The 26,368-nt window shown below is 42.9% G+C and overlaps 2 protein-coding genes across 11 annotated transcripts in view; both read left to right on the forward strand.

Moving 5' to 3' along the window:
- The window catches only part of tmem108 (transmembrane protein 108), a 38,624-nt gene extending 19,084 nt beyond the window's left edge, over positions 1-19,540 (forward strand). For 5 of the 9 annotated variants that reach the window (XM_069512636.1, XM_069512633.1, XM_069512635.1 and 2 more), the window contains exons 2-6: positions 3,709-3,792; positions 12,945-14,108; positions 14,700-14,851; positions 16,402-16,428; positions 17,085-19,540. In XM_069512636.1, coding sequence (XP_069368737.1) covers positions 3,753-3,792; positions 12,945-14,108; positions 14,700-14,851; positions 16,402-16,428; positions 17,085-17,201 — 1,500 coding nt within the window. In that variant the 5' untranslated portion in view covers positions 3,709-3,752 and the 3' untranslated portion in view covers positions 17,202-19,540. Of the gene's footprint in view, positions 1-3,708; positions 3,793-12,944; positions 14,109-14,699; positions 14,852-16,401; positions 16,454-17,084 lie in introns of all 9 variants that reach the window. The other 4 variants (XM_020087167.2, XM_069512638.1, XM_069512639.1 and 1 more) reach the window with 2 other exon arrangements.
- A 1,415-nt stretch (positions 19,541-20,955) lies between these two features.
- cdv3 (carnitine deficiency-associated gene expressed in ventricle 3) lies at positions 20,956-25,447 on the forward strand. 2 transcript variants are annotated; one of them, XM_020087679.2, is made up of 5 exons: positions 20,956-21,458; positions 22,186-22,262; positions 22,956-23,092; positions 23,445-23,607; positions 23,707-25,447. In XM_020087679.2, the coding sequence occupies exons 1-5, from the start codon at positions 21,273-21,275 to the stop codon at positions 23,831-23,833; spliced, it is 690 nt and encodes a 229-aa protein (XP_019943238.1). In that variant the 5' UTR covers positions 20,956-21,272; the 3' UTR covers positions 23,834-25,447. The 2 variants fall into 2 exon arrangements, with proteins under 2 accessions (XP_019943238.1, XP_019943239.1); XM_020087680.2 differs by having other exon boundaries at positions 20,960-21,458; positions 22,189-22,262.
- Positions 25,448-26,368: the final 921 nt, after the last annotated feature.

Genomic DNA, 26,368 nt, shown 5'->3' on the forward strand with positions numbered 1-26,368 from the left:
TTTCTTGGACTTTATACATTTCTGTATTTATCTGTCCATTTCCTTGAAAGCCGCAGATTTCACACTTCACCTCTCTTTTCTCTGGAACATCCCCCTCATGCAGACTCAAGCTGACAGAAGTCACTCTCTTCTTAAAGAGAGATAATCCAGAGAGCGAGAGAAGAAAAGCCTGGGTTAGAGCGGTTCTGATTGGAGGTCCAGTTATCAGTTGACCGTGAGAACACACCACTATGGTTCACGCCGTCATCGCCGACTCCCACACTTCCCTTCCCTCCTCCTCTTCTCTCCTTCTCTCAGGCTGTGGCCGCTGCGGGCAAACAGCCAGCCTGCCGCCACGCCACCTATAGATAACCACAGAATAGAGGGAAGTCCAAAATTAAAAAAGCATTGTTATCCCTGCGGCTGGTGGCCGCGGAGGGAGATGGAGTGACAGGCGTAATACACTGTGCCGTCTCTGGTGACCTTGGCTGTGGCCTGTAGTCTGTGTCTCCTCCCATAATTCAGAGCTGCAGACTGGGACCTTCAGACCTGTCACTGGATTTCTGACTCTGCCTGTGGTGAGTGAGAAATCCAGTGATCCCAAATCTCCCTTTTTTTTCTTTACCCAATTCTATTTAAGCCCCAAAACGTCCTTGTGAATGAATTTGAATTTCACTACTATTAGGGTTGCTATGGTGATGGCTGCCGTCTCTGTGCATGTCAGTTGCCATGCAACTTTTTTTTTTTCCCTCTTCTGCAGGAAGCTGGGCTGTGAATGTATTTTTACCTGGGAATCTATTATTATCAGTTATTGCTGAAGTCAGTGTTGATCTCTGGTGCATGTTCACTCTCCCTCATGAGAGGCAGAGGAGGGTTATCTTCTCTAAGTAAGAAATCGTGTTATCAGTTCTTAACTGATATTTTACTGGGAGGGGATCAAAGAAAGCTTTATTATCTCCGTGGGGCAATTTGTTCATACAGCGGTATCCACACAAACCACTGCTGACACAAGAGATGGACAATAACATGAAATATAGACATAGAATTACAAAAATCTGTCCCAGTTAATTCAAATCACAACACATTTTTAAAAGGCCGATGGGACAAATTTGGATCCACATGATCCTGTGTCTGTATCTATGTTTTGCATGTAGGCAAAATCTATCTGCAGCCAGACAGAAACAGTTTGTACGGGTGGGGGATGGTTTATCTGTATATCTGCTGTACAGGTTGTTAAGCACCTTGCAAATGCAAAATCTGGGAAATGTATTTTAAAATGAAACATTGAATATGAATAAGCTTGGAAATAATAACCGCTCGGACTTCAGGTGGACAAAAATCTGCTCTCATGTGCCACAGACACTGCCATCTTGGTTTCTCATATGTCCGCCAGGCAGCCAATCACCATCGAGCGAGCACCAACCACGTCCTCATACCTGCACACGATATTTGGATACAAGCACATACACACATGCACAGACACACACAACAAAGATGAACAACAGAAAAAATAATTAGATCAAATTTTACTTGACTTGGAGAGGGGGCATTAATCTGCTGTGTTGGATAAATATGGAGTTGCCTTCTTCTGCTGACTGAGACCATCAGGTGTTGCATTGGTGGAACATATTGTTGCTTTAGGTACTGGTGAGACAATGAGATATATCACTAGAAGTCTACTTTTAGTTATAGATCCATGAGTTTGAAGTCTGTTCTCACTGAATTATTTTCACACACTGCCCTGTCTGCACCCTGCATCCATTCACCAAGCTGGAGTCTGTAGTAACAAAGACATAATCCCATCTGAGGTGATGGACCTGAACTCCCCACATCAAAAATCGAGTGTTTCACCTCTTCGAAACTAAACTGTCAGCAGTTGCCACGGAACCTCTCATCCTGTCGGGGGTGTTTTGGCAGAGCCGCGACCCTGACTTGTCGTTCTGTGTTATCTTGTACCTGCATGTGTGCGACTGTGCATAGAGCTGAACTCTGATTCAGCTCCCCAGCAGGAGAACTGTCTTTTGTCCACATGCAGCTTGTCCTTTACAGAAATCTCGCTCTGCTCTGTGATAACAAGCACAAATGAAACGCTCCCTGTCACTATGTCTTCTTCTTCACTCCCCCTTACCCACCTTCCCCCTGCCTCACCCCTTATGCCCTGCAAATTAGAGCGTGTCTACGAGACCACGCCGGCGTGGCAGCAGCTGATGAGGTGTAATCACCGTGGAGAGGCTCAGCTGCTCTCTTCACACCCTGCCATTGAGCTCATTAGACCAGGAACATGATGCAAAATAAATTAAAGCAGAGACACAGTGGTTTCTCTGCAGCATCATTATGTTGGTGAGTGGAGGCAGGAACAGTTTTGCAGGTGTCATTTCTTCTGATGCGGAGATGGGAAAAGTCATTTTCTGCTCCTGCTACTTCTGTATTCTTGCAGCCTCATCTTTTTTGCAGTTACCAGCACAGTAATATGTGACTGAGCCCTTTGTATAGTCACAGCTGTGACTTAAGAGTGTCGACATAGTGAGCATCAATTTTTTTTTACTTTACAAGAACAGAATTTTGTGCAACTGTCATGTAAAAATGTGACGGGTTAGTTTCATATTTTACTTTTTTTTTCTCCTTTATTTTTCTGTGCAATAGAAAAGTGGAGCCAGGAGGAGTGAGAGAGAAGTGGTTTTCCAATTTATCATTTGATGCCCTGCTGTGCCCCATATTGAATGCTTTCTATTTCCCCTTGGTGGGAGGCTAACACCCCAAAAGTCAATTACAGTTTCATGCCATTATTCAGTGAGAAGGATAGATAGATAGATAGATAGATAGATAGATAGATGGATAGATGGATAGATGCTGAAATATTCTGTGTATAGTTAACAACTATAAAAGTGATATAAACAGGATGAGTCAGATGTGATGTGTCGCCTCCTCTCAGTTTATAAGACTTGTGAACGGATTAGTATCTGTCCCTTTTGTTGTCGTCCCTCTCATCTCACACATCTCCCACAGAACCAGAGGTTGCCTGCAACCAGACCCCTCGTCCTGGGAGGCACAAATCCAATTTCACACGTCCCACTCGCAACAGATTATTCCTGCAGGTATAGGGTGAAGGGTGTTTAGGTGTGCGCGTGTGTGTGTGTGTGTTTGAATACACGTTTACAAGGATTGAGTGGTGTGTGCCCCGAAAGAAGCAAACATGCACACAGTCAGATGCACACAATCCCCCAGCGGGAGATTGTATGCATGTGTGTGGCCTTTCATTTAGCAGAGGGCCTTCAGTGAGTCATTCTCCTAAAGAGCACCCTTGGGTGCTTGTGTCACTGACACGCAAGCAGTGGTGATCTCAGAACAAGGCTCACTGGTCAATGTTTAATGTTCAGTAATTGGTTTTACCGACCATCACAGCCTGTAGGATGCCAGCAGCTGAGGCCGACCTCCACCGCTGCAGTCCTACAGGGTTTTATTGTAAACGCTGGTTGTGTATGATCCAGTTAATCCGCTGTGAGAGGTAACTGCTGCCTGACAGTCATTACATGGATTAAACTGTCAAAGTTGAGCTTCACAATCTTGTCCAGGAAAACCTTTCTTCCTTCTCTGTGTCTACTCCACTTAAACCAGCCTTGACATAATCACAGTGCATCACGCTGATACTGTACCGTGACTTGAATGTGATTTTCATACGTGAGTTCCATCTAACCTCTCTCTCTCTCTTTCTCTCTCTCTCTTTACCAGAGAGCCATGAGCACTGTGGAGGAGGAGCCGGATCACATGATACCATGAAGACGAGCCTGCAGGTTCTGCGCTGCCAGCTGCTGAGTGAGTGGACCAAGGGTTGGTGGGGGGGGCATCAACCAGGGGCTCACATGCCAGAGGGCGAAACAGGACAGCGGCTATGAATTATATAGAAACTCAGTGTACTCTTAATATATTTATAGTCAGCTGTGATTAGAAAAAACTATATCAGATGTAAAACAGTTATAAAAAACTGTGCGAGTCCGTAAAACGCAGATTATTAGAGGACTCACAGATTATTAATGGTTGAGGGGGTTGTTGCTCGATGTGATGTTCACGTCACATGATCGCATCATCGTATAACTTAAGTTTGTTGTATTGTATATATACATGAACTGTACAGAATTATATCAATTATGTTTGGGTTTATTTGACTCGAGCAACAGACTTTGGCCCATGTGAGAAATTGTGTTTGCTTTTCAGCCATTTCTGTTTTATCAAATACCATGTTAGACATATTGGAGCACATAGTAGTGCTGTATATATCAAAACCACTGTGATGGTACTGTTGGGAACTGGTAAGTACATTAACTCCCACGGATAAGACATGGAGAGCGCAGGCACTGTCATTAATCTGTTTGTCAGACAACTTAATGAAATCTCAGATGAGTCATTTTTAAAAACAAGAAGTTTTCAGTCCGTTTATAGATCGGGGGGCGGTAAATACATTTCTTTGATTTGTTTCAGGCACGCTGCTTTAAACAAGTTTTACCTCCCCTTCTGCACATGAACGGAACATTATTCGTTTGTTGCTAGAGACCCTGTGAAACGTCTTCAGGCAGCCCCGGTCTGTCGACATCACATACTGTACTTTCAGGGCTGCATCACTTTAGTTCTTGTCGTTCTTTGAGCCTGTGCTGCTTTAGATTCATAGGACAGGATCAAGGCTCTGGGACTGGATCTACAAAGCTCTGGCAGACGACCAGCGCTGAATGTCACATGAATATGGAACGTTCAGGGGTCAGTCTGGGACCCAGCAGACCCACCAGGACGGTTCGCTAAAGAGGCCGATGATATCTGGTATTTTTCCCTCAAGCTCCACCTCGGGCCAGTGCAGCCTCTGACAAATCTGACTCAATCCCTGAGAAGTGTGAGCGAAGTGCGTTAAGCTGCGGCAGAGGTGGAGCAAGGTGACTTTAATCTAAAGGTCTGAGTCGAAGCTGTGGAGCCATGTACAAAGTTTATATTAACACCATATATTCAAGCCTCTCTTGTCCAGATAAATCCAACCTTCCAAAGCACAACGCTCACTTCACTTCTAATTTCATGCATTCTGCTGAAGTCTGCCTTCCCGTACCCGTCAGGTTCGCCTTTTTACAATGTGCAGAGCTAAGAGGCCTACCTGAAATCTCTGTCTCTGTGCGGCACGGAGACATTTCTCATTTCTCCCTCGGGGCCGGCCATCTGCACGGGACAGATGTGCTTTAACATCCTACAGCCGCAGGCAAGAGAGAAGATGCTGCAGATAGAGGAGAAATAAGACGGATGATCCTCCGTCATGACGGGATTCGTTTTGCTCTGGTCACCCTCTGTGCTGTTTTTGGCTGCTCTGTCTTCGAAGCTCCAGACAACCCCTCTGCATTACACACCTGAATTCATGGAGAGAAGTTATCACTTATTTCTAGGAAATTAGAATTGGTCTGGCAGCTTCAAAGCAAATTCCGATAAATAAGCCAGTCGATTCCAAATGTCTATCGAAAGGTGCAAATTGCATTTGGAAGTCGGCTCCGGAAAAAATAAGAACAATAACTTGGCAGAGCAGTTGGTGTGAATTGTAAGTAAGTTCACGAGGCCTGAGCTTTGTCTAGGGTGATTAACGTGTGTTGTTGCCAACAGTCGTGTTTTGTTTTAAAGCCGCAAACGACAGCAGGAATGTTGGAATTCTCTATGTTTGTGACATAAATGGAGTTGTTTTAAAGCCGGCAATTCAGTGTTCTCCCCAGCTTCCAGACAACTTCCTGTTTAATGTTTCTCCTTCCTGTCAGAGCCGCTGCCGCTGTCACAGTCGCTGTAGCTAAATCATTATCCCAGTAAATAGCACAAGGGCTCTTTGTTGTGCTTGTTTTCGCGTCCTCCCTTCGCCTGATCCTCAGATAAACACGTCTGTGTTCAAAGCCGCTGCAACCTGACAGACAATTTGCGGAGCATTCAAACAGGAAGCCATTATCCTGTTACGAAAGCTCTCCCTCTTATCACGGGGCTCACATCTGTAGAGCCCACCCGGCTCCACCCCTGCACCACTCCGCCCATCCAGTCCTCCTCCAGGACGGTCTCAGTGGTCCACAGGATGTGCCCTATCTGTCCGTTCACCCCCCACGGGACAGACGCTCTACCCAGAGTGGCAGCGGAACACACCCAAGAACAAACCAAAGGAATGTGTGTGTTTGTTCTACTGTAAAGACGACGCTATTTATACTCCCATATTTCATTTAATCTTAAATGAAGAGCTGCATTCTTGAAAGATGAGTGCACCAAACAGGAAGTTTCCTTTTAGGGTGAAATGTATGATCAACCCCTGCAGAATGTGACTCACCCACTTTTTATTGCTTGACACAAAGTTAACGTATATAACATAGTAGTATTTGTATTTTCACCTTTACGGCTTAAAGATATTACAACGTCGGTGGATAAAGGATAAAAGATAAAGGTTGCTGTTGTTTTAAATCCGCTCGTGCCGCCAGGAACCCCAAGTTTTAGTGAAATACCATAGATAAACTAACTTCTGCTAAATTTCTGCATTTTTAGTGTATATTTATTCAAACTAAATAAGATTACCCCACTGTGAACTGGCTCTTCTGGCTCTTCTTGTAGTAATGGGGTAGAAATTATTGTAGTAGTAGAAGCAGGTGTTAAGCTAGTACAGTAGTAATTGCAGTGGGATTAGTTGGGATTTAGTACTAAATGCTATTTGTAGTAGTTGTAATTGCTGTAATTGTAGTAGAAGAAGTAGTAAAAGAGGGTTACAACTGTAGCAGCAGTATAATGTATATTATTAGTTGTAGTACTTGTTTTATTATTAGCGGCTGATATTGATATCGATACAGTATTGATAGTTGTAGTACTAGTAGTGGTTGTACAGTGTCGTAGTAGTAATGATAGAGGATGCAGTATTGATAGAACAGTAGTGGATCTATTGGCAGAAGAGCAGTGGGTCCATTGAAGTCAGTCCGTGCCGACAGCGCTCCGTCCAGGCGTCATAATCCAATCACACCAGCAGTTAGTCAGACAACTCTCCAGTCACGCTGCTGATAAAGACGTCCGTCCTCTTGAAGCTGATGCATCTGATCTGTTTCTGTGTCTCGCTCTGACGCCGCGTCAAAGCTTAAAATAAAAGGTTTGGAACACCTTCAACAGATATCCTCCATGTAAGACTCCTGGTTGCTTTGATTTGGGTCCGACAGTCTTTATTTTCAAAAGTGAGCAGTGGATGTTGTGTTAAGAGAACAGAGCCGTGGTTTGCGTGTGTGCTGCTATGATGTGATATCGACTCATTGGTATTCTGATGAACACCGTAGATAAAGCCCTCTTCATTTGCCCCAAGGGATTTGGGGGGAATTCCATGGAGGTTTGTCCGGGTCTGTGGAGTTCTTATTATTTCCATAAATGAGGCTGAATGTGATCCATGGAGAGGAGGCTGGGTGGTGAGGAGGACGTCCGTAATTACTGGTTATGGTCCAATGCCTGGGGGCATCCACACCAGTGGTTATGCATGTTTATCCTATTAGATAATGAAGTGGGCTCAGTAACTCCCTTCACTTCTTTTACATTTACACTCTCAGGCGTGAAGGCATGTCAAGTATTAATGGTTTTCTCCAGAGTGGCAGGCTGAGGGTCGGTGTCTTGCTCACGGGCATTTCTACATGATTATTGATGGACGTAGTTTAAGCATATATCTGTTATTTAAATACCTTCAGTTGTTACATGGGTCACAGTGGCTGCGAACGTCAAGTCAAAAACAGAGAAAAACACACTTTTATCCACCAAAACTTCTCAAACTAAGACTCTAACACTGACAGAAGCACAAACTAAGATGGATCCGTTTTAACACAGCAACAAGCTGGATTGTATTTTTGTGTTTCAGCTCTCCTGCATAGAGGTTAACTTCAGATCTGGTCGTTTTTAGGGGCCACTTTCATTTCACTTTCAACACTTGAGAAGACAAAGGAAGTGGAAGGTGCGTCTGACAAAACATCGTGAAAACCGTAACCTTTAAATGAAAACAACCTTCACAAACATGAGACGACAAGTTTCCTACATTGCTGATGAATCGATTAAACTTCTGAGTTCGTGCAACAAGCCTTGGCTACTTTCTGAGATCAGCGATGATGATGATACGATTTCCTCAGATTACTCCAGAAGCAGTAAAACGAAAGTGTTGCTGTCCTGTTATTTTGTCTTTTACAAGAGAGCGTTAGCACAGTTTGGAGCTGAATCACCTCCCATGTGTCAAAGTCAACTCAATTTCCTTCACCTAACAGTTGACTCTTTAAAATTTTGAAGGTGTGCAACCCCTATCACGTATTTAATCTTAATACAGGTTTTATCAGTGTATTGCAGTTTGATTTATTCAAGTGACCTTGGCCAGATTCTCGTTGGATTTTGTTCCCTGTGCTGCACACACAGTTCTTTCATTATTCCCCGTCCTGCTGCCGGAGCAGTAACAGTCCAGAAGAACAACCTGACGAACCGTCACGAGCCTCATTGATGGATGATTTTGCAGCTTCTATTTTTGGCTTCCTGTTGAGTCTCCAATTCACACAGTGCCACTGCCAGCTGCCCACTGATGATGCGGCACAACCAGCCTGGCTCCGGCTCCTGCTTTGTCTGCAGATTGTCGCCGTGCACGTTCAAGCCACATCAATTTCAACCCCTGGAAAGAAAAGTAAATATCCCAACCTCCACAGAAAGCGAGTATAACCCTTCTCAGGATTGATCACGCAGTCAGGCTGATGCATAAGCACTGATCGCCTGCGTGCTACGCTAAGTGCTCCAATATGATTGATCAGGCTGGAAGAGTCTTAATGATACTGTTCATCTGGAATGGAGTCTTTGCGTATGAGTTGGTCCATGAAAGAAAAGGCAGAGTTTCATCAGCAGGACTAAATGTTATGATCCATCTCTTTCGGTGTAACTTTAGATTCAGTGACGCCCGCTCTCTTCACCGTCCCCTGACATTGAGTCTAATCGTGAACGATTGGCGGGACAAAGCCTGCGTTGGATCAGTGCACAGGATCCTGCTTTGCAACATGATTTATTGATGTCCCTGATGACATCAATGGAGGACTTCAACGAATGTCAGCAGCTCCCTATGCATTCAAAAGAGCCCTAATTCAGCAGCTTTCCTGCATAAACCCCCCCCCCTCCCCCTCCCTCACTACAAGCGAATAGAAAACAGTTGTGATGCCATTTGTCAAATAAATGGCGGCCGATAGCAGCATAATGTCAAATTAACTCGCCGTTGTTTGTCTCCGTGATATTAGCATGTGCTATTCTGAGGTGATGGGTTGGGTGATATAGATAGTGAGGGCAACAGGTTGGTGTGAGTGATAACAATGTTCGCTGCATGTCACCTCTCCTGCAGATAAAAGCAAACAGTGGAAGGACAAAGAGAAAGAGCTGCTATTCAATGCTTACAACTTAAATCTGCTCACACCAGTTGCTGCTTGTTTTCATGCATGTCAGGACAAAATCAGCCAATAGGCACAAAGAAATCATGCTGAGTGTTGCTGAGCAAGATACATGTTTTTGTGCCTTCGACATTCCCTTATCTCTCGCACCTTATTCTCCTTTGTCTTTTCTCTTTTGCTCCTTGGTCTAATGTATTTAATCCATTGTTTTTTCTTTTGTCCACGTCTTATCATGGACGTAACGCCCACACGTCTCTTAATCCACACGTCACCTCTGGCTCTGGCTTTTGCACATTTTCCCGCCCTGTCCGACCTCACTATTCTTCACCTTTTCCCATCCAATTTTCTCATGTTCTTCTCAGTGCTACAACTCAATAATGGATGTTCTTGAAGCCCAGTTTCCTTCTTGGGCCTTTTCAATCATGTCTCTTGTTAATTCACTCCGTGCGCCTGCCTCTCAGCTGCACGTCTTTGTGGAGGCAGGGGCCAGGCGCTCTGTCTGCGTTCGTCCTGCTTACGCTCTCACTCCATCAGCCAGGCGCACAGACGCTGTGACAAATTATATCCATTCGTCTGTAAAAACACACAGATACACATGTAATCCCTGCACACACACACACACATACATTCAGCAATACAACAAACACTGTATGAAACAAAATAGACAGGTTTGTTTCACAGCAGGGGGTTGGAAAACACACGGTTACTATGTCATTACAGCTAATATATAGATATTTATAGCCATGTAGTTAGTTCATATCTAAAAATAAAGCATCTTTAAGAGAAATATTAAGAAACTAACTGCTTCATGTGCTGGAGCTTCAAAAGTAAAATAACATAAAACAACTTGATGGAATCACATATATGCTTTATTCCAATTTTCTGATGGACAAATCAAAACGAATGTGGTCGTGTTTGTGTGTGTGAGTGTGTGAGCGTTTACTTTGCCCATTTCTTTTATGACTTTGTTTGTAAAGGGAGTCTGGGCTTTATGTTTTATTCAGTAGCAGCAGGTTGCCAGGTTGTGACAGTTCTGGGTACTGATTGAAGATGTGAGTCCAGCCAGACCTCAGCATGGTAAACGTCCTCTCTCTTAACTGCCCTCTGTTATTAAATCTCAAATCTACTTTCTTTAGCTTTTAAAAAACACATTATTATTCTACATTGCTTGCAGCTGTAAGGCGTCACATCATGTATATGTCATGTGAGGTAGATTTGAAATGTTAAAAATAAACATCACACCTATGACTTTTTGTCATAGTGATGGTTTTATAGAGTCTTTTATTCAGCTGACGACAGCCAGTGGCCGGATTATACCTTCAAGTTGTCTGTCCATCCATCCCATCCTTGTGAACATGATATCTCAAGAAGGCCGTCAGGGAATTTCCTAAAGTTTGGTACAAACGTTCACTTGGACTCATGGATGAACTGATTCGGTTTTGGTGCTCAAAGGTCAAGGTCGCTGTGACCTCACAAAGCATATTTTTTGCCTTGTGATCACAACGTTTCAGGAACACCTTCAGGCAATTCTTTTCTTTTTGCCTTAATGTGACCGCTCATCACATTACCAACCATCAACAACAGCCCATGCACTTAAGCCTTGATAGGGTCTGTTTGCCTGTGTTCCATTTCCCTGCCCAAATGATCATCTCAGCAAAGACGAGCAGTCATAAATCAAGGATGGCCATGTGTGTTATCTCCGCAGATATGGGTCTGGAGTGTGCTCCACGGATTAGAGACGTGACAGGCGTGGTTAATGGAAGGCAGGACCTGGACCCTCTCTCCTGGTGTAGTCTGTGTGCCTGAGTATGGAGGAATATGATTAATGATTTAGCCACCGAGTTTAAATAGTCAGTGCTTTGGGGTTCTGCTGTCCTGTAATTTAAATCCTCCAGCGAACAAGGAGGAAAGGGACAGAGACATTTTCTATGGCAAAGAAATGTGAGATTAATGATATTAACTGTGACGTTTTTTTTTTAATTGCTCTTTTTCCTTTATTCTGTCTTTTTCGTGCCCTTTTGCTTTGTAGAAATGTCTCTTCTCACCTCTCCTCCCATTTTCTTCTCCTCTGCTCCCCTTGGAAATGGAAAGTTGGTTTCCATAGTGACAGAAGGAGCACTATAGTGATGGTCACAACATCGAGGTCTCGTGTTGCTTTAGACAGTGTGTTTTGTAAGACTTTTGTTTTTTAAGGGGCTTATTAACGCCAAAATAATGCAGTCTAATAATTAATATGGTTAATTTTCTTTAATGCAGATGCATGTTCTTAATTTTGCTTTGTCTGCTGAGGTCTTTGACAAAAGCAAGATATGTATCCAGGCCTGTGGAGTTAACGTGCATCTATACCGCTACTGCTTATTAGCATATACCTTATGACAGTGTGTAAATATCGTGACATTTGTAAATGATCCTCAATAGCTTTGTACTTTTTTTTTATCTGACTAGACCTTAATAAATGACTTAGGATCTGCAGAGTGAAGCATTATTCCAGTTTCTATTATTCTAGCTCTATCATTAAAATATTAAACATACATCATTAAACACTTCTGTTAATCTGGATTTTCCTTCAATATTACAAACGTGGGCATCCTAGTATTTCTTTTAATCCTGCACTTGGAAAACGCTCATGAGCAAAACAAATATGTGTCACTCCTTGGCTGAAAATGGTCCCTAGAGAGTGTACAATGATATAGTTGTGACCGATTACATCTTCGCTTGGAATGATTGTCCTCGGGCTGAGTGCCACAGGCAGCTCTGAGAGGTGGGAAAGTGCTGAATGACATTCAACACACTGTTTTGCTCTCTTCGCTGGATTTGTTGTCATGAATGTTGCATTCTCTTTCTTTCAGACGGGATTTAAATGATAGCGGCTCTGCATTGATGCATATCGTTTCCGAACGCTCGATGTGAGCTCCACTAATGTGTCACATTAGTTGTTTGTAAGAGTGTCAATAAGGGACAGAGGGGTGGAAGCAAAGGGGAAATTAATAAGTAATAGCACGGTCATCTCTCTGTGACTTTCTTGCTGTCTGGTTAACATAATAGGACCGATATTCCCCACAGGCACCTGCTAATGACTTGTCACTACACAGCCGCCTTATGGGATTGAGCTGGGAAGAAGTGACTCTGTCAGGCTGTCTGAGATGGTTTTAGCATGTTAAGTAGGCTCTTCTGACACCGTCATGACTTCATCTAGTGGCTTCACTGTAAAGCGATTTAAATATTGATGCAATCCACTGCACCAACATTACACTGAATACCTGAGTCATTTGTCAAAAACGTGATGTTTTGATGATATCAATCATTAATGGGGTGTAAAAGAAGAAAAGCACATTGGTATTGATGTTTTGGGCTTTTCTTTTTGTGAAATAACAGATAATTTGTTATTCAAATTAAACCAACCAAGCGCTTTCCCAACGAACAATTCATAAACAGACACCTCAGAAGGCATTGCTGTTTTTTATAAGGAATTTCTCTCTGAAATATTGTGAAGAAGGTTCATGGAAATTCTATGTTATCTTGGACTGACCATCATCTTTCTCTTTGCAGGTGTTCTAGCATTCCTAGCACTGCCAGTAGGACTGGTTTCATCAGCACAGGAGCTGCACCTCAGCCAGACGTCCCAGGACTCTGTCTCCATGGCAGCTGCCCACAGCGCCACCTCGTCTCTCCCCGATCCTCCCCACCTGGACTGGCGTCAGGAAGGCTCCAGTAGCGGGGAATGGTCGTCCAAAGGAGGTACTCAAGCAACAGGTGTCATTCTCCCTCCTCTTCTCCACCCGTCAACCTGGCCGCACACCACCCAAATCTCCAACCTGCATGAAGACCCTCCTGTTCATGACACAAATACTGTCCTGCCAAACACGTTGAGCACTGGAAGCTGGGTTAATCAGCCCCAGGAGTCCAGCTCTGATGGAAGCCAAGGCCATATGAATAAGTTGGTCAGGGTTTCTCAAGTCCACAACCCAGTTAGAGTGAACGCAAACCAGGCCAGCAGCACAGCGCTCCCAAATATAGACATGGACTCTACAACCAGAAGTGCTCCGAACCCCCTGGGTCTCATGTCCAACTCTGGATCAGACAGAGGAGACACACTTGCTCGAGAGCCTCACAAGTCGAGCTTGGAACAACCCACTGAGCATGCTCGGGGTGTCCCGGAGGTGGCTGCACACCACGCCATCACCCTGAGGGAGGTGCATGCAGCGAACGAGCCCCCCACCGACGGGCTGGTGGTAGACTCACAGGCAAGGTCTGCTTCCCTGCTGGAGAGCCCACCAGAGAATCAAACCTCTACTGCGTCCACCCCAGCCCTGTCCACTGAGCTGGGCCTTAAAACACCGGATCCCACAGTCAACCACACTGCACCCATCGAGACCACCGCTGTGGGTCATGGTCGGGTTTCCCATGGTAACGGCACAGACAGTCCTCCTCTGAGACAGTGGCCTGGGAATGTAACGACGTACGGAGGGCTGCTCCCCAACGGCAGCTCGGCCGAGGAGTCGCCTGCTAAGGGGAACAGCTCTGAGAACGCCTCCACCGCCAGCAGGAACTTCCTCAACAGGCAGGTTCCCGCCACCACCCAGGACCCCTGGACACCCGGCAACAGCTCCGACCCCACCGTGGACTCCCCACCGTCCCGCATGACCATCTGCCTGAGCAGGATGGACATCGTGTGGATCGTGCTGGCCATCAGTGTGCCCGTGTCCTCATGTTGTAAGTAAAGTCTGTGCAGCTGTAAAAGAGATTTAATTCACGAGTATAAAAGTGCTTTTGTTCTTTAGTGTGTTGCTGACCTTCACAAAAATTCATTACTGTCACTGACACAAACAACGATGAGCACTTTGACATTTCCAGGAACTGGATTATTTGGGTTATATGAGAAAATCGATAACACATTTGTAAGAGAGCCAGCTGGTGGTTAGCTTAGCTTAGCATAGAGATGGATGGATGGATTTTAATAGACTTCATCATCTATTTTCCAAAATGATCCTTTTAGAAAACTTTTTTAAGTAGATAGATAAATACATAGATACATGCATACATACATAAATAGATACAAGTACAAATACAAGTATTTCTTCCCCTTTAATGATATTTTTGGATGATTCTTGAATATTTGTCAAGGTTGAACTTCTTTATTTCCACCACCTTGTATTCCACCAGTGGAATATTTTCCTGAAAAATGACAGCCACTACCTGAGCCGCTCTCGAGGGCACTTTCAAAATCTATTTATCTGAAGCAGCGTCTTCTCCAACTGCCCTGCTAACACCTCCATTTTACTTTCCCTGCCGCCCCCCTCATAGCTGTGCTGTTGACCGTGTGCTGCATGAGGAGGAAGAGGAAGTCGTCCAGTCAGGAGAACAACCTCAGCTACTGGAACAACGCCATCACCATGGACTACTTCAGCAGGCACGCTGTGGAGCTGCCCAGAGAGATCCACACTCTGGAGAGTGAGGTAAGAACTACACTGCCGACTATTAGAACACAACACTGCACATTCAGGTGGTGGGATATTTACTGGATGTTTCACTATCAGTCAGCACAATGGTTTTAATGAGAATGGAAACAACAAGAGGATCCACGTTCTAATCCCTCCCATCAGCAAAGCCTCTGGCCGGCTGATGTGCACTTGATCATGACTCTGTATTACTACAATTTAAAGGAAGCAAAAAGAGGATTTCCCTGCAGACATAATGTTAGAATACTGATTATTAGACAGTTTTTCAAATCTTATATTCAAAATTCAGAGAATCAACCCTCTCGGCCATTGACGGATGGCTTTATTAGAGTGTTCTGCACCAGAAGGCTCCCAGTTCGTAGCCTCCTGAGAGAGCAACAACGTGATCACTCTGCAAATGATTTTAAACAGATCCACAAATTCGTGGAGGAACCATTTCAAAAAGTCCTTTTATGAACGATACAGGGCATTCTGTCTTTCTGAAATCTGGCCAAAACAACAATCTCATTAAATTATTAATCTTTAAAATGCCTTTAGGACACTTACACTGAGCAACACTGTTTCTCTTCAGGAATCTCTGTGTGACAGTTGCCAGAGGAAGAGAACCAGCTCCTAACATGCCTCTGCATGTTGCACAGATTTTAAGTCTGTACAGTATTGTAAATCTTAAGTTATATTTATGTCACTGCTAATTGGCAGTGATTTATAAGTATGAAGTTACTTAAGAGCTTATTTCCTTATCACACTGTTTAGTTTTCCATTTATTAGCTTTTGACGTGGTAATAGCCTGATCTTATCGTGCTGTGTAATATCATGCTCTAGCTTAGTTTATCTTAGTTGAACCTTTATTATATTTGCAATGAGTTTAATAGGAAACCCAGCCAAGGCTCCATTGTTATGGCTGAATCAATCCATCAACTGGAAATATTCTTGCACACACTGATTTAATAACTGACAAGTCGGCGACAGAGAGATCTTACAGACTTTCTTTTTCAATTAGGTGTTTACATTATTATAGGATAAGATATGAGCATCCTTTATTAGTCCTGCTATGGTACTACTAATACACACTCAGTAAGTAATAAATAAAGATACCGTGTAGAATATATTCAATGTTACAGTATTGCACGTGTGTGATATTGAAAATGCACAGAAAGAAGATGATTATTGCTGGAAACCTGAGTGAGATCAATAAGATTCCTGTGATCTACAGGGAGTCACTCAGGCCAGAGGTTGTCGTGGTCCCTCAATGATGATGAATTCAAACCTCACTGGGGAGCAGCTTGTTGTTTGGAGCATTATAGCACCATCTGTTGGATACTGTAATGTACAACAGGCATATGGGCTTTTAGTTAGTATTAAATCTGCAATCTCGCTCCTCGTTCTTCTCGTATCATTGTGATTTGTTCATCACTGCTTCGTTCATTTGGCATGTTTTTATCATCTTCTCTCCACTGACCGTTTCACTGTGTGTGTGTGTGTGTGTGTGTGTCTCATCTCTTTTATTCCTCGACCGTTGCACGATTTGCCGTCTGTGGGGGCGGCAGGAGAGGGAAGCTGAGGTTGGATCATGTGTAGGATGCCCCTGGTGACACCCAGGTTTTATTTTCTCTCCCCTGCCTTTTACCTTTATCTCTGTAGAGCAGCAGCCGCACGTGTTATAGCCTCCCTGGTGCTGTAGGTCAGTGAGAGAGCTCTGGTAGAAATGATCGTAAACCTAAATGACAGAGTTAATTTGATTTGATTGGATCCTGCTGATAAAAATGGCCTCATTGCCGCTGTAAAACAAATCATTTTGTTTTTCACACCTCCCTCCTCCGGCACTGCCTCATTACTGCTGACTCACCACCAACCACCAATTCTACCTCATCATCACCCTCCACCCTTCTAGGCATTGGACCGCTGTGTTGCCTTGTTTCCTCTGAGTCATCCCTCCCTTTTGTCTCTCCTCCCATTAAGCTGTTACATCCTCCCCTCCACCTCCGCTTGTGTCCCTGCTCATCTAGCGTTGTCAGATATCTTTGTTCACCATCTCCTTAAAAGCCCCCAGGGTGCACAAACCCATATCTTATTCTGTTTGCCTCCACGCTCAGCTGTCTGCCTGTAGAGTGACTTACATACAGTAGACTGCAGTTTGTGCCCTGAAGGTGAACCCAGTAACCTGAATCATGTCTCACAGCTTTCGTTTAACAGCCAGACACCTGTGTTAACGTTATTTGTGCATTTGCAGGACCATGACACCTGTCTACCCCCTAATGGAGACTACAGCGGCAGCAGCGTGGTCCTGGTTAACCCTTTCTGCCAGGAGACCCTCTTCATCAACAGAGACAAAGCTTCTGCCATCTAGAGACAGAAAATGAGAAGACGTTGACTGAGTCTCCTCCTCTACTCCCCCTGCTGTCGTTGTCTATTTTATATATGTGGTAAATATTCAGAGACTTTTGACTTTATACTGTATATTATAAAAACAAAGAGCAACCTGGAAGGATGTAAACAGACACTATTTACTATGAGGATGCACCTGCATATTTTTCTGATGTACATTTTCTACAAAAAGGCTTAATTGTGATTTAAAAAAAAGGTTTTTATTGTCTTTATAAAATACAGAGTATATGTGGTTTTGTTTCATGACAGTGGCTTGATGGCGAGTGCACTGTGAATATTGCCACATAAACCTGCTTGAGAGAGAGAGAGAGAGAGACGTGCTATGAAAACATTAAAGCTGTAATTTTACTTTTTCCTTTCAAATCAATCCCAAAATACTTATAGCCTGTTGAACTTGAATATAGCACCTACAATATTAACTCGGGGGAGGGGGCAGAGATTTGTCGCAAAATGCTGTGAGTGAAATCAGGGTCTGTATTTATCAAACTATTAAACTAAGAAAGTCAAGTTGAAGAATTGAAAGAAAGAGTGATATCTGATTCTCAAGTGATCACGTGATGAATCTGCTCATCGGCAATCAGAGACAGGATTGTGCCCCATTGATCATTTTTCAGGAAAACTTATTTTTTCATGTTATTCTGAATATGTCATTTTTAGTTCATTTTCATTGTGTGAACTCCGTTTCCCTCAGTTAAATGACACAAAGACCTTATACTTCTATAATAAACAACACATTTGTGAATAATAACAATACATTTGATATGTAGCATGAAAGAATTGAGCTAAACATAAATCTGACATTAAAAACAGTAACAAATAGAGGATTTTTACATTTTGAATAAGGAATAAATCAGAGGAAATAGGATGTAAACAAAATGATTACTGTAAATTACTGTACATTAGAGGCTACACAGTGTAATAAGAATAATTTAGTACCATTCAGACAATGAAGATGCATGGGAAGTGATTGGAATCAAAATCAGAGCCAGATTTGTTGTTTTACAGCCTGACAAAGGTAAAAATACAAAACAAAAAGAAAACAGTGTAAGATCTTGTTCAATCTAAATAGCAGCCTAAACAAACCTGATTATGGATTATACAGCTAATCATGTTATTCATATAATGACAATAATATTCTGCAAAATCACTTTAGGGCATGTGCTCACTTCTTTCTCTGTTAAACTCGTAAAAAAAGTAGACGAGCACATTTTATTCTTAAGTTTCAAAGCAGTTGTATAAATATAAAGTACAGTTTGATAAATATCAGCCCAGGTTTTAACGGTATATTTGGATGATTTACGGTCTTTACATCTGGCTGTTCTGAACGATGGTGAGTCGGTCGGTCGAGTGGAACTGACTTAAAGTGGCTTTCCCCCTTGTGTGTCACCAGCTTCTCTTAAGAGGGACCACATAGATGTCTTAACTCTTTACGTTGGCCCTTTATATATCAGTGTGTGTGTGTGAATGCCTTGTTCGTGCATGTAAGCAAACTGTGAGCGTGGAGTAGAATGTGCGAGAGTGGACGGATCAGTTGAAGCGAGCTGCCCCCACTTAACCAAATATCACTGTTACTTTAAGTCAAACAAGACTTTGTATCACATCTGTTTCTCTGTGTGTGTGTGTGTGTGTGTCTTTCTGTCTGTTCATCCTCTTCGCTGTTTTGTGGAGTCGCTACTGGTTATAGCCCAACGTGAGAAATCATTTCTCAGCGCTGTATGGAAACAATTAGACCATCCGTTGCTACTGTAAGTGTTTCCCCAGATACTGTGTTAGTCCATTAATGTAAATCGTGTTTGTTGAAATGTCGAATGATTGTGAATGATTCCTCTGGACAACACGACGTGTGTTAGAGTCTGTCAAAGATCCTGACCATTGAAAACACTGAGACAAAAAATGTACAGTATGCTGAGTATTTACTGTGAGCACATACAGAGGCGTTTGAATCGTTCTTTTGTTGAATTATTGACCCTGTGGCCCTTCTATCATCTCTTTTACTTTGCATTGCTGCAGTTTTATTCAATAATCGACGCTGCCTGCCTCTATTGTCGCTAAAGATTTTCTGCATTGTGCGATGTTGTTCAGAAGTCACCGATTCAAGCGGTGATGGTGAATGACACAGTTAAACATATTGATATTTCCTGCATCGGATGCTCACAGGTGGGCTTGTTGTTTTGCACGCTCAAAAAGTGGATATTTTACAAAACGTTCGGTGAAGCAGTGTTCAACATTATGTATTTTTTGTACTGTAGTATACACTGTACTTTTTACTGCTGAGCAATAAAACAAACAAAAAAACTCTGACAGGTCTATTGTCTGATTTATTCTCTTGAAGATTTCACTTCCTCATACCTCGTCATGGCTCTATGATCATCCATAAATAAAAATGTATGATAACAATAAATCTGAAGTACACGTGCATGTTTGATATCACACCTGTTGCTTATATAACAAAGCAGAGTTGATAGCCTTGCTGACAGCGGCACATCCATTGGTGAAGGGAGCTGGAATTTTCTCTTTGTCCTGCATCTGGTCAAATGACCTCCAGCTCAGGGAAACTGACGTCAGTTCAATAATCTGTTTACAAGCCTGCTTTTCTGCTGAGGAGAGGCTTAATTTGATGTGAGAGATATTTGTAGATTTGTGCGTCTGTTCAAAACATGACCTCTGACGGGGTTTTTTTGTGCTCAAGTTTGAAAAGCTGAGGTAATATCACAGAAATTTGATAAAAACATTTTTGGAGGTTATATCCAGTCAAATAATGATGTGTTAATTGTTTGCTTTATGTCTAATATTGCTTTTTAAGATTTGTTTTGACATCCATGTTACATTTTAAGGGATTTCAACTCACAACTTTGTCAAATTACATACGTTGGCTGCTCATACATTTGTGTCTTCAGTCAATATAAGTTCATTAATGAACAAATCAGATTCTACCACAAGAGAAAAATGTTCTTTTCCATATTTTAGTCATATTGATTTGCTTGACATGAAGAAAATGACTGACACTATATTAGAATTATAAAAAAAACACCTCTGGGTCATGATGGAGTTTGCTCCTCTCTAATCAAAGTGGACATGACTCCTGTTATTGAACCTTCACCAATAATCTTTGCATTATCCGTTTTTAACACATTTGCAGTGAATTCAATTCTTTAGACCCAGATATGGAGTTAACTTGATCTGGTCATCGTCCTTTTAACTTGTTAAAGCCCACACGTGCACACACACATTGTGTTTTCTGAGCTGCAAAGTAAATAATGTAACTTCACTGTAATGAAACACAATAATGTTAGATTCAACATAACACTTGTATTTACTTCTTAGCCATTAAATCTTTATTTTATTTTCTTGTCTAATCTTACTGTATCATATATTATTTTCTCATCATATCATTATTATCTCATTGTATCTTATTACAGTATCATAATATATTATCTTATCATACTGTATGATAATCTATTATTTTATCTAATACTGTATGATAATCTATTATTTTATCTAATACTCTTCTTCTCCATGTTTTAATGTGCAGCACTTTAAATTCACTTGTTTGATAAATTCGCTTTAATACAAACTTGACTTTAAACGTCACCTCATCACAAAGTGTCACGATGAGTTAGTTTTTAATCTTATTTGACTAAATGTGAAATAAAGTGACTCGTGTTAAAACGTCGTGACGCTGTGGCCTTTTAGTCTCTGTGTCACGGTCCGACCACATCCGGTTGAGGGCTGAAGCGCTTCCGGGTGACGGCGGAGATTTGTCACATAGCCCGTGCATGGCATGGTGGACAGGTTAGCCAGCGGTGTGGTGAGGGAAGAGGGAGGACATCTTCTGTTCATCTGCCCGAGACACGGGAGAAAGTGTGACAACAAGGTTCGAGTCCGTGTGTGCTGACCGTGTGACCCGCTTGTCCCCGCCGCTGATCCCCCCCCCAACACACACACACACACGCGCGCGTTTGTCGCCGCTCCACCACCTTAAAAAAAAAAAAAAAAAAAAAGAAGCTAACTCCCCAACGCTGCCTCTCTGAAAATGGCGGATATGCCGACGGAGAAGAGCCTGGACGACTTCTTCGCGAAGCGGGACAAGAAGAAGAAGAAGGAGAAGGGCAAGGGCAAGGAGCCGCCCGCCGGACTCGTGTCTGCGGCGGTGAAGAAGACGAAGAGGGAGAAGGAGAAGTCGACGAAGAGCGAGAACCAGGACGCGCAGATCGAGAAGGTAACCGACGCAGCTTCTCTCTCCCCCCCCCTCCCTCCACCTCGCCGCCGGTTAGCAGTCTTTCCTCCGCCGCGTCGTGTCACACCGAGTGTCCCGGTCACAGTCGGTGCTCTGCCCGCAGCCACCCTCCTGACAGGCCGCTGTTATTCCGCCCGGTTATCACGTAAAACCCCGGGATTCAGTCCAGCATGCGGGGAGGAGGAGGAGGAGGGGGGACGCCGGTTGCTAGCTAGCATATGTACACCACCCCACCCCCACCCCCCCGGCACGCGTTAGCATAACACGTTTCTTCAACAACCTCGGTTTAATGCTAGCAGCTGCTGCCTGGTGCTGGATACTCAATGTTAGGCCTCGTTCATTTTGAACCGCGGTGTCAGTGGCCTAGTGTTTCCACGGGCGAGCTGTCATCCCCCCCCCCCTCTCCTCCTAGCCGAGAATCCAGCAAGGCCGGGCCGCCATTAGTCACAAGTTCTCACGGGGGCTAACAGCATGAGAGCTTCCACATCACACGAAGCTCAGGGATCCAACCCGGCTGTGCATTGAGAGCTGAACCAGGTGGATCCACACCGTGCAGCCCTGCCTCTGTGAGGCCAGTAATCCGGGGGGTTCAGATCGGGGCCTGGATCCAGATGTGCACAATCTGGACCCAGGCAGCACAATCTTTTTTTCTTTCCTCTGTGTGGTTTCACTGTGTTGTGTTCTTGAGTTAATGTTTCCGTTTGCCCAGGAGGACGAGGAATGGAAAGAGTTTGAGCAGAGAGAAGTGGACTACAGTGGTCTCCGGCTCCAAGCTTTACAGATGAGGTGAGATGGAAATGTGTGGTTGTCAGGAGTCCTCGTCATTTGCATGTCAGTGCCACCAGCTGAGGGCTGGTATTGTTATATCACGGATATTGATTTGACCGTGGTTAGATTATTCTAAGAGAGTCTGCATCAGTAAGAGTTTGATCCACATGTTTCTGGAGCTTCCTCTGCATCGTGGCAGATTCAGATGATAAAAAATACAATTATCTCAGCTTCAGATTTATAGATAGATATGTTTTCAGGACTGTATTCCAGTTATCAAGCTATTATAAGGTGAACATATTATTTGGATTGATGCACGACACAGGGAAGTATTATAAAGCACTCGCAATGTTTATAAGCATAACATCAGCAAAAGGTTTTTTATCTCTGTTTTTAAAATGTTTAAATCTCAAATTCCATCCCCCCTTATTTTAATCAGTTGTTTCTGTCGTGGTGCAAACATTCAGATATTACATGCTCATAAATTCATTCATTTATCAACTTGTTTCACACATCTTTGTCAAATGGAACCAGATAATATAGGACACCATTTCACTGCGAACGTTTTGGTTAGAGATAAACTCTTCAGATATGACGTGTGTTTCCATTCAAATGATTTTAGATGAGACAAACATAAGCAGAGGTAAACCTGACCTTTCACTGTCTGGAGGCTCTTCATCTCTTCTCAACTGTCCGTCTGGTTGTTTGCAGTGACGAGAGAGAGGAAGATGAGTACGAGAAGGAGGAGGTTGGTGAGGATGGAGAGATCATTCAGGTCAGCGGAGACAAGATGTCGGGGCCCTGGAACAAACCTGGAGCTGCTCCTCCTCCTGCTGCTGCGCCCGTCGGTGGGTAAACCAACTTCAGCCCTCCTTTGTTTCCAACATAAGACCTGAGGGTTGAAAGAGGAAAATATTACTTTCTAAAGGTTCAGAACTCCGATGACACTTGCTTGTAAACGTAAAACCTGTGTTGGTCTTAAGGCTCCTGTAAGCGTACGATAGTTTAACTGTGCATTCCAAGCCACATAAATAAAGTGCCTTTTAGTTTTATTTATTTTTTAAGTAATCATACACGGCCTGAAGCTGTTTTAAACATCTAATAACTGGGGGTTATGTATTGTGAGTTTAGTAAATAAAACCGGGATCAACCCAGAGAATGTGGTTTCTTATCTAACACATGTCGTCTCTTTGCTTTCAGAGGAGGAAGAGGTTCCCGAATCGAAGCCTTCTGGCGTATATCGCCCTCCGGGGGCTCGGCTGACCACCACCAAACGAGGTCCCACTCAAGGCCCTCCTGAGATCTTCAATGACGCACAGTTCCCCTCTCTACTGAGCACAGCCAAGCATGTGGAGACACGCAAGTAAGAATAGTTTGTTTAAAATGGTATATTTAAGTAATTTTTCTGTTCAGCTACCTGACCAGTTGTTTTCAACACTTAAGTTATACATCTGTCTTTTAGGGACAGAGAAATGGAGAAGACCTTTGAGGTTGTGAAACACAGGAACCGTGGTAGAGATGAGACCAGTGGCGCTTCTATGCAGCAGTTGCAGCTTGACAACCAGTACGCAATCCTCGGGGATAAGTAGAGCCGCTCCCCTCCGTCCCCTGGCCCCTCCAGCACGGTCCTGCCCAGCCCCTCGAAGGAAGCTGAACTCCAGCTATGTGGACTGCAGTCCTGACCGAGCTCATGCTGCCTCTATCACCACACTGGTTACTTACACAAACACACAGGCCTGTATTCACACACACACACAAACACACATACATAGATTCACACACAGCAGCACACACACACACACACACACATATAGTGACACTCCCTTTTAATTAGATCAATTCAACGCGTCACACACATTTGGTTGGCAAACCTAAAGGACTGCATCTGAAGGGGCTGTTAAAAGAGGGAATAATAGAAAAGGAATTAGCAAAATACACCCAATCGTACAACACTGCAGCAACATCCAACCACAACAACAACAACATAGTTGTCCTTTGGGATTGTACTCAGAGCAGCGGTTGTATGGCGCAACTTCTCTCTGGACTTCAACTTGCTTTGATAAAGCCACTGAGGATCGAAGAAGACTTTAGGCAAGATGATTTTACAAACTTCTGTGAAAATATCTATTTTTTTGCAAGATTGCTATAACCCAATCGCACATGGTTATTTTGAGGTGTGTTTTTGAGTTGCAATTGGGGTTTGGGAGTGGGGAAACTACCTCAGCAGCACAGCTGGTGGTGACCATGTGGACTGAGCTGTTTTTTTCCGCTGTGGTGGTAAAGGGGGCAAACACCAATCCCCCCACATAAGAGCTGGCCATCAGGCTCTTCGATTTAGAAACTTGAAGCTATGTTTTTTTCCCCCTCATCATGGTGATGATGATGATGACACCCTGCTGAGATCTATGGACAAGAAGGGATAGGTTGTGGTCCTCATTTAGAATTTCTATATTAAGTGGCCTTACTGATAGAAACTGCTTTGTCATCTGAAGAGAACATTGCTTGTTGTCTCCCGGGCTGTTGCCTGCCTCTGGATCTCACCACTTAGTGAAAAAGACCAACATACAAATGAAAAGAATCCTTCTGTTGAAGAATGTAGTGCTGATGTAGTTTGCCTGATGATTTCAACTACTAACTGTCTTTCATATCCACTGTTTGATTTTGCTTCCCTGACGTTATTTTGCTATCTTTTAGACATCCACAAGAGAGTAACTAAAGCTAGCTTCTAATCCGAATCATTCTTCTGGCAACAAATGCTTTACTGTCATTTGACAGCATTTCAGTTGTCACAGATGTTACAATGCCAACAAAAGACTTATCTTAGTTTTTTTTATCCTTTCCTCCATGATTATCAGACTTTCTCAGCCCTCATTGCAACTGTGTAGAACTGGTAGTGTGTGAATAAGTTCATCTCCAGAGAGTTACAGTGACCGCTGGTCTGTAAATACAAACTGTCACCAAACCATCATGAGTGCTATCCACGTCCAAAACAGTGGTTTGCCCAGTTCAAATCAAATGGGTTTTTACTACAAGCTTAGTTATGTTTAGAGAGGTGAAGATGAACTGGATTTATGTTCTGTGTTTCTGTCCTTTCCATACAGATGTTAGGGAAGGTTGATCCCTGCTGGGACACTTCATGTGGACAGATATTTGTGATGAAAAGAGAAGAGTCTAACACAAAAAAATAAAGTGATCCTCTTGAATTAAGTCTCGTCTGAATTTTTAAATTGAAAAATTTCATTTTTTACAATTTTTTTTCTTGTGTTACGCTCCCATATACATTTCGTTTATTCCTGTGATGTCTCAAGTAAGTGGAAACTTATGTTAAAGTGGCAACATGTAGTTTTTTAACAACCATCCAAAACCACCAAATGACCCTCAAACATTTCAAATAATCTCAACATGAAGCATACTGAATACTTTGGAAGTCTGCTGCAAAATCCTAAATATATTCTTTGAAAAATCTTCATATAACACATTCTTAACTTTTACACTTTGATCTGTACATCTTGTAATGTAGAACTCAACAATTGTCTGACTTAAATTGAGAGAAATAGGCATTTCATTTTTTTTTTTAAACAGCTTATGTTAGAAACTTGTATTCATATAACAATATATTTTTTATTATAACGGATCAATTCAAGAAAATGTACATTCAGTTTGAAATTTGTGATTATTTGAATTTTCTTGTTTAATGGTTTTGCCTGAGACAAAAAAAGTGTAAAGCTAAATAATAATCATTATAAATTAACATATCTTATGTATTGAAACACTGATTTAGGTTTTAATTTAATTTGTTATTGACATTAAACAATGAACCATAATAGAACAAACAAACTCCACATGTCAGAAGCTGGAATCTACAAATATATATATATTTTTTTACTTAAACTTTTTTTTTTGTTGTTCATCGTTGAATCGGCGCAGTTTCATGTCCACGGTGCGACGCTTCCTCCTGCTGTCCCTGTCGCCGGCCACAGGGGGCGCTGTGACACACCTGTTTGAAAACGTGCGGTGCAGAGTTCACAGTCAAACAAAGTTCAGATCAGTTTCATCCGCAGACTTCAGGTTGTTTCACTGACGAGGAAGAAACTCTTAACGACAGCTCCACCCACAGCGAGGCT

This window comes from Paralichthys olivaceus, chromosome 17 (assembly GCF_024713975.1).
Source record: "Paralichthys olivaceus isolate ysfri-2021 chromosome 17, ASM2471397v2, whole genome shotgun sequence".
NCBI lineage: Eukaryota > Metazoa > Chordata > Actinopteri > Pleuronectiformes > Paralichthyidae > Paralichthys > Paralichthys olivaceus.